The sequence below is a fragment of the Mytilus trossulus genome, chromosome 7 (genome assembly GCF_036588685.1).
Source record: "Mytilus trossulus isolate FHL-02 chromosome 7, PNRI_Mtr1.1.1.hap1, whole genome shotgun sequence".
Classification (NCBI taxonomy): domain Eukaryota; kingdom Metazoa; phylum Mollusca; class Bivalvia; order Mytilida; family Mytilidae; genus Mytilus; species Mytilus trossulus.
This window is the reverse complement of record NC_086379.1, coordinates 50603189-50620052: the sequence shown is the minus strand read 5'-3', so window position 1 is coordinate 50620052 and position 16864 is coordinate 50603189. Positions and strand designations below refer to the sequence as shown.

At 30.5% G+C, this 16864-nt stretch overlaps 1 protein-coding gene across 1 annotated transcript; it reads left to right on the top strand.

Annotated features, from left to right (window-relative positions):
• Positions 1-1750: 1750 nt before the first annotated feature.
• LOC134726498 (uncharacterized) lies at positions 1751-5429 on the top strand. The gene is made up of 4 exons (XM_063590902.1): positions 1751-1929; positions 3198-3284; positions 4065-4169; positions 5356-5429. The coding sequence occupies exons 1-4, from the start codon at positions 1803-1805 to the stop codon at positions 5427-5429; spliced, it is 393 nt and encodes a 130-aa protein (XP_063446972.1). The 5' UTR covers positions 1751-1802.
• Positions 5430-16864: the final 11435 nt, after the last annotated feature.

Here is a 16864-nt window from a genome sequence, read left to right as displayed (position 1 = left end):
TCTTACAATGTCATGGACTAAGCCAGAAAAATTGCTATAATTTTTATATTATAGTTCGTTTCTGTGTGTGTTACATTTTAATATTGTTTCTGTTGTGTCGTAGTTTTGCTCTTATATTTGATGTGTTTCCCTCAGTTTTAGTTAGTAAAAGAATAGGGACGAAAGATACCAAAGGGACAGTCAAACTCATAAATCTAAAACAAACTGACATCTGAATAAAAAACCAAGAAGTAGTTTTCAAAAAATTTATAAAAATTAAAACATATCGATTTCAGCATTGGCTTCCTCGCCAGTATGATAATAAATCAAAAAAGATAAATGCAGATTTACTTTAAATACGTGTATCAAGTGTGGTATCCAGTATATAGTTAATAAGATGTCACGATATTGTCGATGTTGCAAATCAATATATTAACTGTTGGCACTTCTTATGGCCAGTTTCAAATGATGTAGTCTAATATTTGGTCATTATCTTCTTAGATAATTACCCTAAAGACATTTTTTTCTAGATTAAAGTATTATGCTTTACTGTGGATTAACTTTCGATCTGCCTCGTCAAAGGAGTAGGTCCGGTAAGACCCCTTTTTGGCCCAAAAATATAACAGTTAAATGTTTATTAAATTTTGTTATTTATTGGACAGTTGAATGCTTCTGCTACATAAATATGGGCTGTTTTTGACAATACAATGCACATATATTGGGTTGTAGCACCATTAAGTCATGCTAAATTACTGAAATCTTCAAAATTTTATATTTTTAGTTAAATTTTAGACGGTTTCCCTGTAAAACGAAAGTGGCCGCATTCGTGTTCATCCTTAATATTGAAATGTAAGTTGTATGTTATGATAATACATAACATATATAAAGTTTATGGATGAACACGGATGCGGCCACTTTCATTTTTGACAAAAAAAAATCTGCAAAGTAACGGTTTTTGTCACATTTGAGAGATTTTTCATATTTGAGCTTGAATCGGATCTTTTTTAATGACTAAATCAGTTAAAATCTTTCACTTATACTAATAGAATCAAGTAAAATAGAAACTCAAGTGTTTAAAAAGTGGTCAAAATCTTTCGTCAGATGAAACTGAAATTAGAGGCCAAAATGAGCCTTACCGGACGTACTCCTGTGTAATTGTTTAATTCTTTTTTTATTTATTTATTTAGAAAACGGTTTGTCAGTGTATTGTTAATCTTAATGAACAACTGGACACAGTTTACAACTTTTGTGTGAATACATGTGCATCATTTTATGACTATTACTGTCAGGGTGATACTGGATTGTTAGTTTTTGCAATTGAAAGAAACCATACAGGCAAGAAACTTATTTCGTTTTAGTAAATGATACCACTTGATGAGCTTGGTAACTATACTGATGAACAATCTGATTACTGAACACACATAAAAATGCAATGATTATCAAATAAATCATATAAACATTAGTTCCCAAGTGAAATAAACTAACTTTATTAGAATTTTTAAGCTTGAGGTAGAATGACGTTGCTAAATTTATCTAATTTTTTATATAAATTTATCATCAAATATATTTTAAAAAGAAAATACAAAACAAAGACAACGATGTCAATTTATTTTAATAATAGTCGTGTTGAAGGATAGTTATTGTATGTTTTAATCTTCATGTTGAATTAGTTTTATATTAGAATTCAACCTGTTTTGAAAATCTCTGAGCCTCTGTCATTAATATCAATGTAAATAAAAAAAATACTTTATTCTATTATATATCTAGTTCACATAGGTCAAACAGAAGAACTAGGTAATGTGCCTGTGCATGAAGTGTACAGAATGTCAAGTTTGACTTGTCTTGTCATAGGGAAAGATGTATATAAAACAAAGCAGGTGCAATATTGCGAACGAAAACTGAGGAATTTTTATTGTGACGGCACAAGTAACAGCATTATATTCCGATTGCGTAAGTATTCGAGTTTAGTATCAACATGTAGATTTTCTTCTCTCATGTATTTTGTAGTATACAATTACCGCAAAAATACTTCTAAATATGTTATATAAGTTCACTCACATATGACTGTTCATAGTTAGACAATATGCGTATAGTGTCTTGAAATATGAAATTTATTTGTATGAGGCTTAGAAACGGGAAAATGCGAGGTTCTACCGAGCATTTTCCCGTTTCGTGCCGAATACAAATAAATTTTATATTTCAAGACACTATACGTATATTTTCTTTATACTGAAATCGAAAAAAAAAGGAAAAAATGAAAAACATAAGTAACAAAAATTGTGAAAAAAAGTGTTTGGAATTTCCCTCTTGGGGTACCATTTTGGGGTATTTCCCTATGAGCGTAGTCCAGGTGGTAAGATATTGACATATTAAGGAATTAGAAAGGGAAAATGAACTTAATTAATAACATTGATAATAATTGATACACATGGTATATAAATAACCAATTTGAAGACATAAAACAAAAGTTTAAATTCATAAATGTTTGATCATTGTTACTTTACGTTGTCATAGTCGTGACGTGACGTTGTTGATAAAATACAATAGTTCCGGTAAAGAGGCGGGTCTCATAGGTTAGCTGAGGTCATTGAGGTATAAAGCTAACGTTTATACGTATAGCTTCATCTGTATAGTAAAATAGCTGATTGCAGTATAATATATCATATCCTGCAAGTTTATATTGACACCGTCGCTGATTCCAGTTACATGTATCACCGTTAAATCGTTGAAGATTATAATTCATATTTGATTGTTCGGTAAAGTAAAGCTGAGATTCATCGTTAGTCACAAAGTTAAATATGTGTTGTTACCTTCATAATGAATTCGCATCCAAAATTTAATATAAATGATTTACTTATTATGTTTATGTATTTTTGTAATCATTTTAATTTTACTTTATGTGTTTTGCAAATGTGCTTTTTAGACTCTAAACAAGCAAGGCCACTCTATATGTAAATGTGTATTGCATTGGGGAAAGATTTTTATAAATTTAGCAATGATGTATCGTTATGATGTTGAAGCAGTTGAATATTCGTATTGAAATACAACACTATCTGCCTAATTTCCTAGTTGGTAACATATGCAATGTTTAAAACTTTGTAAAAATATCATCAAAAATATGTGTCAATTCAAAAACGTACATACGTCCAATTTCATTTAAAAATTAAGAAAAACAAAACGTAATGCATTGTTTATCCTATAAAACATCCTAATTTTAGATAACACATATTTACAATGGCTTTGTCATGAGTTGTCAGATCCTCTAGATAAAACCCGCTTCAGAGTGATATCAAGAAAACATAACGGTATTTGTTCATTTTTTTTTTAGTTTACTTTAATAAATTAATATACAAACTGGCACATCTTGCCTGTATATGTGTGCAATCATACATGTAGCTTGTGTAAATGTACATGTGAAACAAAACTTTCGACTTGATGTAAACCGTTCAAAAATTCAAGATGAGAATTTTGGCCGCTTTTGTACGATATTATTTCTACAAAATAGTTTTTAAACTCCTTCCTTCACCATCAGTCTCCATCTTCAATCATATTTTTCAGGAGATATACGTAGTTGATCTCATCGTAATTAACCGTTTAGTAGTATAGTTTTGAAAACTGAATTAATCTTAATTTGGTTCGAAGCTTTGGTTTCGCAATCTTTGTCCCAATTTTGTATATTGTTTTTATCTAATCTTTTACTTTGCAACGATCGTTTCAGAGACTAGAACATCCTTTCAAACCAAATGCACGAAAAAATGAATATATAAGTCATTGATGAATACGTCTTTTATCCAATGTACCTCTAATTTGAATCGATGTGTAACCGGGACGACAAGCTCAAAATATTAAAAAAAGAAAAATTATTCTGTTTTACTGTAAGCATATGAATGTGTCACTATACTGGCACCTCGTGAATATTAAGATGTAAAACCAAACTTATATAGTGTTTTTCAAAGTACACTTTCGAAATTAAGATGCATTACCATTGCATACGTTAGCATTGGTGATTTTAATTTAAAAAAAAAGTCAAGTATTATCAGCTGAATAGTTATTTCAGTAAACATTTCTCTGGTTTTTTTTTGCAGACGATGCATACACTACGTTTGCTAATTCAGAAATCCTTAATAACCATGATAACGCTACACCAACAACTGGTATACAAATTGAAGTGTCAGGTGACGGTAACATGGGTTAGTATATTTTATATCATATCAGATTTTTGGGGAATTTAAATGGAATTCAGGTTAAAATAAATTTTAGGGTATTTATGATCATATTATTTGCACGCTACAGTGGATAAAAGAAATTCTAAATCATAATAATTTACCAAGTATCATCTTAAGCTAGTCTGAGCGCAGACACTGAAAACACATAACATTTAAATTTTACAAAATTGTAAAAAGATTTTCTGTATTTACACAAGTGATGAACCATATCTGGAGCTGAAAGTTATACTACGTTTCAAGTTTAACATTAATTAAAAACATTCGTCGGTTGGCTAATGCGTGGTTTCTTAATTCACTAGGAAGATGTCGTCGCGGTCGTATTTTGGATACCATAATTATCGTAAATTTACCAATTGCTTACTTTTTCTCAAATGTGACATTTTGACCAAGTGTGGATTCTCAGGGCGGGCGATGTATGCAAAGCAGTTTCACTTACCATGTCTATGCATCCGTTGTGGCTACTTTATGTCATGTGTTTCCCTATTTTTTTGTATACCTGTATTTGTTCCTTCGTAGGTACTTGTTGGGATTAAAACATTAAAAAACTTACTTTTGCCTCAACTTTAGAAACAAATATTAATACCATGCACGTGGGGACAAAATGTAGAAAAGATTTATATTGTCATAACTGTAACTCTTGTGTGGAAATTAACTGATTCTGGTGTTTATTGTTACTATATCATTTTCAATAAATTCAAGTATAAAACAACTTGCATTTTTCTATGAACCTACAAAAACATGAAAAACAAAATCAGATCCTTTTTTGCAATTGAGTTTGATTATTTTGAAAACAAACCTTATAATCGATAGGAGTTGCAAAACACAACTTGAAACAGGAAAATTTTGCTAAACGATATGAATATGGATAATCGTGAATGTGGCAATTATAACTGTTACAACAAATGAGCAATAAATGCATGTTTTCACTTCTATTTGTATATAATTCATAAATGATAAGTACACATTATTAGCTTGACATTGAGTTCGATTTTGACAGTAAAAGTTGAAATAATTAATTCGTCTGGAAGGGTATTCTATGTAAAAAAAGAGATTTGTCGTAAGAATAGGCATTTATTACACCTATTTATAGTACTGTAATATATTAAAATTTAACTTGTCTCAGTATTTGACTATTGAATTTCTATTTCAGATTTATCTATAGGAATAATTGTTGGTTCAGCTGTTTTCCTAGGAACTATTATTGTTTTTCTCTTATTTATGTAAGTTCAAATCGTTGTTTAACTATTGCGCGTTGATCGCCATTCTAAAAAAAACATACTTTTTTTAGTAGTAAGCACAGTATTGTCACTACAAACTCTTTTTTTTTCTATGATGATTGACGGAATTTCTTTGTTTCCTATCAAGATTGTATATATGATAAGAAGAGAGTTCACCTAATTTTGAATATTCCTTTTGTTCAACCCTTTCAACTATCTACAATAAAAGGATATTTCATAACACTATATTAAGGTAATCTTATCTTCTGACAAATTGTAAGTAATTGCATTGATTTGTTCATTGCGGCACAAAAAGCCTGTCAGCTAGAGAGACAAAAAAAAAAGACTTTACATGAAAGATTTTCATTATATCCAATCAAAGTTCTATTCCAAAAAAAGGGCCAAACAAACCTATATCATCTAACAAAATAAAAAAAAATATATGTTAAATGCTGATTATTGATCAGTATGATATTCATATTATTCAGCCACTATAAGTTCTGACTGCTAATTACCGAGTATTGTAATATGTTGACAGTAACATTCTATTTGAGTTATTCGCATAATTCTTCCTTTGACTTTTAAAGCGGTAGCCTTGAAATATTGTCATTTGATGCAAAAAATTCTAATAGAAATGTTGTTACTTAGCCAAAACAACGACCTCTATCAGACATGGGGAAAGGATACAAATATCCTTTTTGTGGCTTTTATGTTTACTATTTGTTGTGGACATTTTTCTAATTTGTTTTGGTGCGTGGTTTATCTTAATTTTCTCTGTGCTATCATCTTCTTTCATTTTAAAGTTTGCAGCATCAAAACAGATGAGATACAATTTTGTTAGATAAATAAAAATAATGTGTAAAATTTGATAAAATTTACTGTTTGCTATAGCATAAATTGTTCTAAATCATAAGGATGTTCTTATCCCATACATAAAAACATAGCCTTATTTGATACAATCTTTTGATCTTCAGTGCTGTACAACTTTGTACTTTTTTTCACTTTCGATCTTTTATATCTAGACGTCACTGGTGAGTTTTGTGTGGACGACGCGAGTTTTTGGCGTCCTTCACAGGTCTGACACCAAGACGAGATCAACATATTTACAACGAAACGATGCATCATTCTTATGATACAGGCCATTATCATGAGATATTGCCATTGTCTGAAATGTCTTCCTCAGGATATCGACCAACTGATCAACACAATATAGATCATAGACCATGTATACAGCAAGTGGATACCTCAGGATATCTTATTCCATCCAGCACAATTCGAGCAAGTGACGATTAGTATGAAACAATATTATATTTGGATACATTTTTCCAAAAAATATTTGTATATAGATGTCTGTCATATAAATATCTACCTGTTGGAAATACTTTTTGATGATTTATATTAAAAAGTGTATATATCATAATGTTTTACATGTTTTAAAGATTATCTAAATGTTCTTGTATCGATCAATACGTTCTATTTCATTTTTTCATTATTATCATGAAATAACATCACGGAACATAAAAAAACAGCTTTAAGCTTTATAAGCCTTATGACCAAAAAGTTTGAAAATAAAATTTATGTAGCCGTCACTTCTTTTTAATTTGAAAAATTCAAAATATTTTTGCTTTGGTTAATCTCAGACAGACCGTAATAAGTAAACTAAGTTTAATCTTATTGTAAAAAGAAACTGGACCTTTTATCCGATGTTATTCGATCGACAAATTATTTTGATGTTTGAAATAGAGAGATGATCCTTTTTGTGAAGAGTGACTTGATGAACGGTAAAGGAGATGAGAGTAATATGCCATGGATACGACAATTTAGTGACGCAATCTTCAAAATAGTTTTTTTTTATACAATTGTTTATACAGTATGTATAACAGTAATAAATAAATATCATTAAAAAAACGTTGATGAATCCTCTGTAGCCGACAACTTTTATTTCTTTTGGTAATTTTTCGAACGATTTGTAGTCATACGTCATGTATATTAATTAAGAAATAATTCATGGGGGCTTGAATATATCGTGCTTTTACCACGGGTTGGCCCTTTATGACAAATATTTTACCCTGAGCGTTAGAGAGGGGTAAAATATCGGCACAAAGGGACAACCCGTGGTGAAATCTAGATATATTCAAGCCCCCATGAATTATTTCGATTCTAATAGGACAAATACGGCAATTCCTTAGGATCAAAGCGCTCTAGGTGGAGGCAAATATTTGCCGTTCTCATAAATAAACGCACTATTAAATTGACGTAAAAAAACGGAGCAAACTGAATTAGTTACATGTTTTAACTATTTAAAAAAACGTATTAGATGGTTTTGGGTGAATTTAAATGATAATTTACTTATATGTCTAACATGTATATAAAAAAATGGCTTATATCACATTTTATAATCGTTTGTTTACGTTTCCTTGTCGTGATGATTTTCGGATTCACAAGCGTGAATTTTCCCGTAAAATGCTTATATTCTTACGGCATCGTTCTATGACGTCGTGTTCCTCATTCAATAAAAAACATATGACGTGGGGGTACAATGGGAACAGCCCATGAAATATATTCATATTTTACCACGGGTGTGTACTCAAAGCGTTTGAAGGACGTCATGTTAGAATACCTATCATACATCAATTAATAGATAGAGCGTAGATAAACTAGTTCATTCATATATCAACCAATGACAAATCAAACGTTAAAACATGCACGATATGTTGTGGAAAATATAAAGGGTTTTTGTTACCCGATCATTGATTCTAGTTATGAGTTAACGAAATTTACGTCAACCAGACATTGAAAATAAGTAATGATGTTAAACCAAAAGAATTATAGGGATCACTGAACTATATTTAATAATAAAAGTGTGCGTACATAATAGGTCAAAGTCTATTGTATCATTGTTTTTTTTTTCATATGGAAAGGCATGTTGTATTTACGGATGAAAATTCATACCTACTTTATTATTATTATACCTTTCATCAAGTTATCCAGCGTTTGCAATTTTCGTAGATACACATGTTTATGAATGCATCATCATCGAACTGAATTTAATATATAGCTGAATACGAAAGTTGATTTTCAATACCAAAAAATATATTACCCAAGAACAGTTTTCTTATCTGATGCAAACACGATTAAACCATAAAGACAAAACAACTTAATCTATTTGATTAACTTTTTTTCACCTCACGGCGTTAACATAATGATTCAACACTTCAGTATCAACTTTGTTAAACACTTCACAGTTATTTTGAAGATCTACTATGATGATGTCGTTTCCGGTTTGACGGACACGGTCACAAATAATAGATGTACCTGGATATTTTCCAATCAGACGTTAATTAAGCCTTTACACCATACATGTTTATACGGAATAGGCTAATAATTGTTACTCTTGTATTATTTTGGTTTTAGTTTCTTGTGTACAATTTGGAAATTGCATGTAGTATGGCGTTCATTATCACTGAACTAGTATATATTTGTTTAGTGGCCAGTTGAAGGACGCCTCCGGGTGCGGGAATTTCTCGTTACATAGAGTACCTGTTGGTGACCTGCTGCTGTTTTTTTTTCTATGGTCGGGTTGTTGTCTTTTGATACATTACCCATTTCCATTCTCAATTTTGATATTCACAAATTATCTATATCTATTTTTGATATGACTAATGAGACCTGTTCACAAGTGATCTGGCAATTCTGTAATTCTGAATGGTGCAATTTTCAAACAATACCTTTGTCCTATATTGGTCATATATAAAATTGACTTCATTGATTCGTAGTTTGTATAAAGTCATGCCGACTATCAAACTCAACCCCTTATGTTAGTAGTATATCGATTACAAATAATGGATTTATGTGATTATCGTTTCAAGAAATTCAGACTAATTCCAAAGTGTTCTTAAAAACCAACTTCAAATCATTTTGTCTACAATATATTTTGAAATCAAAATATAAAATGTAATATAAAATACAACAATCCAGTAGAACAAACATTGGAGAGAAAAGGAGTGATACAAGAGGCTAAGTATTGTTCATCAGCCAATGCACTCACATTGGAGTCCATAATAATTATATTTTTTCCTTGTGAAATAATTTCCTTGATAAGCGTACAATTCTTTCCGTAGATGAAGGGTAAAATTCATACATGAAATGTTATATTATAAATGATAAAGTAACGAATAAGGTTAAATATTACCACTCAATGTGTCCAATAAATTGGCCAATGGACACAAATTTAAAAGACTTAATTTATTACGGCAAGATGCAAACATATTTTGTACAATTAAACAATAAATTATATAGACATTTTCAGTTTCAAACGACTTGTTGAATTTAACAACCCTTCCAAACATTGACAAAAAGTACAAAAATAAAAAGCTAGCGTTTGACTGTTCATGAGACGTTTATAGAAATGTACATCAGTAAAAACCAGCAACAATCATCAACAGAAAGAACAAAATAACAGATTGTAAAAGACGTGCTTTTTATCATAAAAGACATAAGGAGATTTAGAAGGAAAAATTATACCCATACGTCAAAGAAAACCGACAATCTCATAGAAAAATCAGAACTGCTCAAGTGCTCTAGATCTCTTAGAGTGAGGTGATTCCGCTACCATGTGCAACTTATCGGTTCCTTTTGACGAGCACAAATTCTGGAAGAAGTTACCTTCGCTGACAACAAAACAAGGATGTAGTTCCTACAAATTTAATGCAACTGTTATCAAATGTATTACAGATATTCCATAATTGATAACCACCGATACCGGTTTATGAAAAACTTGCAAAAAGTAAAATTACAAAAACAAACGCCGAGGAAATTTAAAAAAGGGAATGTCTAGACAAATGGCAAAATCTTAAGCTTAAACATATCAAACGAATGGATAACACATGTCATAATTCTGACTTGATAAATACATTTTTTTATGTAGAAAATGGTGGATTCAACCTTCTTTTATAGCAAGCTTAACCTCTCATTTGTATGACAGTCGGATCAAGTTCAATTATATTGATAGCGTTGCATGAATAAAACAAACAGACATCAGAACAACCAGTAACTTACTTGCATTGAAGTTCAGATATAAGCTATGGGATGCTCTGTGTTAACGTTGTTCCTTCATTTGTTTTGGTTTCAGGGGATACAGGACACCTAAGGAAGTTAACTCTTTCAACTTAGCAGACATTTTCTAGTCACATGCTATAAGTAATATAAGGAGAAATCAAGCTTTTCAACGATCGAAATTGTTTTTCAAACTGCTGCATATCCAACAAAAATATTTGAGTGAATTGTGTGATTCAAATTTCTAGAAATTTTTATATTTTTGTAAACAGGTCAAAGTAAACATTTTGTCAAAACTTAATAAAAATTAAAAGAGCCAAATCTGTTTTGGTCAGTGTTGGGTTAGTGTTTGGTATCCCCTTAAGACCATCTTTTAGCTTTTAAAGTACGATATATACCAGTCAAGAGTAAATATATAAATACTATCTATGAAAGGAACGAGGGAGCTGTACTGTATCAACGTATCGGTAAAATCGACATCTGAAAAATTAAAAATTAACATCATGCATATCGTTTTTTGAAAATGAACATGATTGTGTAAACGATAAAAAAGATCCCAAATGATAATGCAGTCACAACTCGAAAACAAACTGACAATGCCATGACACAAATATAGACGAAGAAACGATAACCAACAATACACAAAACACTAATTGTTTCATTTTCCAAATATGTTTTCTGTCTGTATCATTGTTATTGTACAATGTAGTTTAATAAGATTTTGATGATAATTTAGTTTTGAATGTAACGCGTCTTCTGATTGGCAAACGTTATTTTGTTATGAGCCCATAGACATAATTTAGTGATGTGACCCGTCATCAACGTTTTTTCATGATTTTCTACGGTTAAAAATAAAATTTATAATTAAATTATAAGAAATAACTGTATTATTTTTTTCTGTCTAATCGAAATAAGATTTTTAAAAAAATGTGGTGCACACTGTTAAATAACCCGCACATTTTTTTTTTATGGTATTTCTCCATAAACAAAAAAAATATTACAGTCATTCCTTAAATAAAAGGAGGAAATTTTTCAAAATCATATACACGCTCAAACGGCATGTTCAATATTGTTCTATATGATCTTTGGAACAGTTGAAGTGGACACTTCTAATATCAATTGTTTTTTACGTACATCATTTAATCGGAAACAATTATAATTTGATTTCATAAAATGAACTCCACACGTAAATATTTTTAAACTAGACTCGACCATGCTTTCAAACATTTGCAGGTTTTTGTTCTTTGTTATGATGAGAAATCTTTTTTTAAATCCCGGTAAGTCTGCATACAACTTAATATTTTACAAGTTTAATACACAAGCTCGTTAGACGTGACATTTATTTGATGTCAATTAACTTTTTATGATTGAGAAAAAAAACTAAACTTTCGCTAAAACAAATATATATTTACAACGTGAAAAAAATTACTTGCTAAATCTAATACATTTAATAACACATAAATTAACTTTAGATTCTTCGTTCAATGAAACTTGTCTTGTTTTCGTTTTCTTTATTGCAAAAATATATAATTTGTATTGCATTGAATAAAGATCATAGTTTTATGAAATTGTATCTTTACAGCAGCTCAAGTACAGACAACGAGAAACAAAAACAGGTTTCCGAATGTTATCCTAGAAAATTCATCATGGACAGAAAATTTCAATATTCAAGCATCAAAAAACGTGAAAGCAGTTCCGTCTCGAGAGGAAATCGACATATCTCCATGGATTTCATTTGCAGGTAATGCATCAACTCGGCGTTGGTTATAATAATGTTACTCTGACTCTGGTTAAACTAGATAAATGCGGCAGTTAAAACATTAGGTAGAACGGCTGCGTCACTTCACCAGACTGAAAAAGCAGAGGTAATTGTTACCTTTCTACTAACAAAAGTCTATCTACTGATCAGAGGCAAACAATCAAAGAAAGAAACATGCCAATAGTACCAATTTGTACATTCATAAAATAAATATCATTAAGAGAAGGTTAACACATTGTTATATCATTAAATCTTTCCTCTTTTTTGGTAAACATGTTGTCTCTTACATACCAGTGAAATGATAAGCTGTATAAAACCATTTAGGCCACAACTTCTGCATGAGCAAATGATAGGACAAACACTACAAAATTTACCCTCATCTGTTGACTATTTCTTGTTTTTGTTATTATTATACTTTCATATTGTGATTACTATGGTTGTGGAAATTGGAGTATTGATAAATTCTCCACACAGACAAAGGTTAAAGACACTTTTTATCGAACATTTGAATACGATGCACTTCGCGCAGAAAACATGTATGACTGCACTTTTAAGTGTTCATCATATGTAGGTGCTAATTATATAGTATATTTTGTGAGTATATTGAAATATCTTTTAAATTCTCTTTATTTCTCTTATTAGATCTTATTTGTATAGCAATTTTCATTATTAGATATTAAACATATTGATGAAAGCGTTGGTAGCTTATGGCGGCATATAATGTATATTTTGACACTTTATATCACCGTACGGCTTTCAACAATGAGCAAAATAAGTTCTTATTATATGAGTATTGTTATAAAACACAAAAGGTAAATGCATATTTAACTTTTAATACTTGCATATAGTGCGATATCCAGTTAATAATTTGAGGGATGTTACAACATTGTTGATGTTACAATCAATGTATTAACATGTTTCAACTGTTGGTCCTCCCAGTAGCTTGTTACACATGTTACAGTTTAAAATTTGAAATGAGAGAAATAATTTTTGTTTTGTGTTCATTTTCCTTAGAAATATGATTCTTAAAGACATTTGATAAAATGCAAGATATTATTTTGATTAACTTTCGAGCTATTTTGTTACAACTGTAATTAAACAATGCTTCTTTGCAATGTTTTTTTTCCTTCAGAAAATGGTTTGTCAGTGTATTGTGAATCTTGATGAAGAACTGGACACAACGTACAACTATTGTGTGAATAAATGTTCATCATTTTATGACCTATACTGCCAAGGTGATATTGGAGTATTAGTCTTTGCAATTGAAAGAAACCAAACAGGCAAGACACACGTTTTCGTAAAGTATACGAAGCCTAAGATTTGCTTCATGAACTTGGTTACAATACTGATGTCTGATTGTTAAATACTAATTAAAATTGCAAGGTTATAAAATATTGTTTTTAAACATAAGCTTCCACTTCATATCTAAAATGTCTAAAAGGAGAAAGACGCAGTTAATAGAAATCAATATGTAATTTTTTTTAGCAATAAACATACAAGAAGACAACTTAAAAAAAAAGTAATCATCTTATTTATTTTTATTTATAGTCCTGGTGATGGAGAAAACTGTATAATGTCATCATCATGTTGAATTAGTTTTATTTTAAAATTCTATCTGTTTTAAAAAGCATCATAGCTTATTACATTATCATATATAAGTCAACATATGGTCTTATTATAATCTATTATTGTTATACCTTTTATTTTCAAAGCTCAAACGGAAGAAATAGATATATTGTCAAAGCATAAAGTGTATAATATGTCAAGTTCGACTTGTCTTGTAATAGCGAAGGGTGTATACACAACAGAGCAGATGGCATATTGCAGACGGAAACTGATGGATTTTTATTGTGATGGCAATATTATTACCATCATATTCCGATTAAGTAAGTGTTGAGTTTAGTATCAGCATGTATTATTTCATATTCTTATGTAATACCTATTATGCAATATCCGAAAAAAAAAACCTATTGAATTTGGCAGTTAACTCGCATATGACTATTTCTTTCATCTTGTATCATACCCTGCAAGTTTCGATATGCATTGTCGCTCATCCAAGTTACAATACATAACATCTTTGAGGACTATAAAGCCCATTCAACTGTTTAGTAAAACAGAGCTAGTTTATTTACAACCACCGACCCAGTGGTTAATTCCCCGAGGGTATCACCACTTCTGCGCTGATACGGTCATATTTATAAATTAACTGTTTATAAAACTTTAGAATTTTTGAAATTCTAAGGGTTTTCTACAGTAGAGTACACAATAAGACGTTAAACTGAACTTTATTCATGCCATAAACACGAGCACAGCAATTATTGATAATATTTAATATCTTTACAAGTTTAAAAGTAAATACACAATTATTAACTGCAACTTGATAATGTCTGAAGAAATGTCGTATCGTAATTCCCAATTTATTACTTAATTTACAATCAAATAGATACATCCGGTCTCCCGGTTTTCATTCAGAATGGAAAGATGTATGTTGCATAGTCTATATATTAATATGAAACAAGCTATCTAAACATGCTAAAGTTATTAAAAAAAAATATTTGTAAACGTTTGCCCTCCAAATATTTTCTTCAGCGTCTTACAAAACGAGTACGAAACTTCTGGTATTTGATGCTGGAAATCGACGATTCCGATTCTGACTTTGACAGTGAAAAAAATCCAACTGATTGTTAAGCACTATTCAACAAATAGCAAGAAAACGAAGTGGGAAACCCAAGGACAGCTCATCATGCTTGACTTAAGGGGACAATTCAAGCTTGTAATAAATGAAATATTTGATATTCTATGTTGGAGTAAATAAAATAAGCAATATATTCCAGCCTGCTTACTATTCCTTACATGGAAATGAAGGAATATTATGTTTTTGATCACGCCAAGTAGGTGAAGGTTCCTCAATTGTTCAAATTTCATTCATGATGGAGATCAGTGCTACCTCAGGAATAGATTACTTTAGCTTTATTCGGCAAAACCTTAAGGAATTTTGATCCTCACTTCTTTTCAACTGTGTACTTTATTTTGCCTTATATTTTTTTTGGATACGAGTGTTACTGATGAGTCTTTTGTAGATGAAACGCGCGTCTGGCGTTAATATAAAAAATTAATCCTGGTAATTCATGATGAATTTATTTAAGGCCATAATTAAGTTAGTTCAGAGTAAAATCACAAAAATACTGAACTCAGAGGAAAATCAATTTGGAAAGTCCATAATCACATGGCAAAATCAAAAAAACAAAAAACAAAACGCATCAAAAACGAATGGACAAGAACTGTCATATTCCTGACTTGGTACAGGCATTTTCAAATGTAGAAAATGGTGGATTAAACCTGGTTCTATAGCGCTAACCCTCTCACTTTAATAACAGTCTCATCAAATTCCGTTACATTTACATGATGCGTTAAATAAACAGTCACAATCAATAAAATAGTCAAAATATTCAGTTGAAATGTTAATTTGGTATCTTTTTTATACAAATATAAAATGTGATAACGTAGAAACGTCGAGTAACATCTAAATTTAAAACAACAAAAAAACAAACATTTCAGAATCTTTATCCTTTTAAAAAGTACAATTTCAGATATTAAATACTTACAATGGATTTGTAATGGATTTCAAGATCCTCAAGCTAAACCCTACTTCAGAGTTATATCACAAATAGACAACAGTGAGTATTTTGATAATTTATGTTGCGGTATTGATTTTTGATATTAATATTCCAAATGTCCATACATGTACATTAAACTTGCGTGGCCATGTAATTGTACATCCCAATAACAAAAAACTCCCAGAGAAGATCTGAGAGTACTGCAGTTACTGGTAGCTAGTTCAAAGGCCCAAGCAACTTTAAAAACAAATCATGCATCTAAGGCTAAATTATCAATCAGTACCTATTCAATATCCATCTGAGTGAGAAAGAGAAACAAATACTGTACAATACCAGGATACTGGTATCGACAGATTGTAGACTAATGAATGTGCAGATGCATATAAGACTTATAATATTCAGTTTGCTTTTAATTTACTAATAACAATATCAATGTTGATCCAATAAAAACACTATTCAAAGATCAAATTACAGTGTTTAGTTGAGATCCCGCTAACATGTTTAACCCCGACACATTATTTGTTTTTGTACCTGTCCCATGTCAGGAGCCTGTAAATTCAGTGGTTGTCGTTTGTTTATGTGTTACATATTTGTATTTCGTTCATTTTTTAACATAAATAAGGCCGTTAATTTTCTCGTTTGAAATGTTTTATATTGTCTTATCGGGGCCTTTTATAGCTGACTATGCGGTATGTGATTTGTACGGTGACCTATAGTTGTTAATGTCTGTGTCATTTGGTCTTTTGTTGTTTCATTGGCAATCATACCACATCTTCTTTTTTATATTGAATTGGTAACCTTTTAGTAATAAGTTTCTTTAAACGTTTAATAAATTAACGCATAATAGAGGATTATATCCCGTTTGAAATAAGTTGTCTTATAAAATAATCTAGACTTTTCAACTTAATACTTCAGATGTAGGTTCACAAGGTTTCGTTATTAGTTAATTGCCCGAAATCTTAACATTTTGTTTTTATCAAATCTGTTTAGTTAGAGCGAACTTCGTCGTCT

Coding starts and splice junctions, on each gene's coding strand:
- LOC134726498 (XM_063590902.1), top strand. CDS start 1,803: ATGTCAAGTTTGACTTGTCTTGTCATAGGGAAAGATGTATATAAAACA. Junction 1,930..3,197: donor CAGCATTATATTCCGATTGC/GTAAGTATTCGA, acceptor TCCTAATTTTAG/ATAACACATATTTACAATGG. Junction 4,170..5,355: donor GTCAGGTGACGGTAACATGG/GTTAGTATATTT, acceptor TTTCTATTTCAG/ATTTATCTATAGGAATAATT.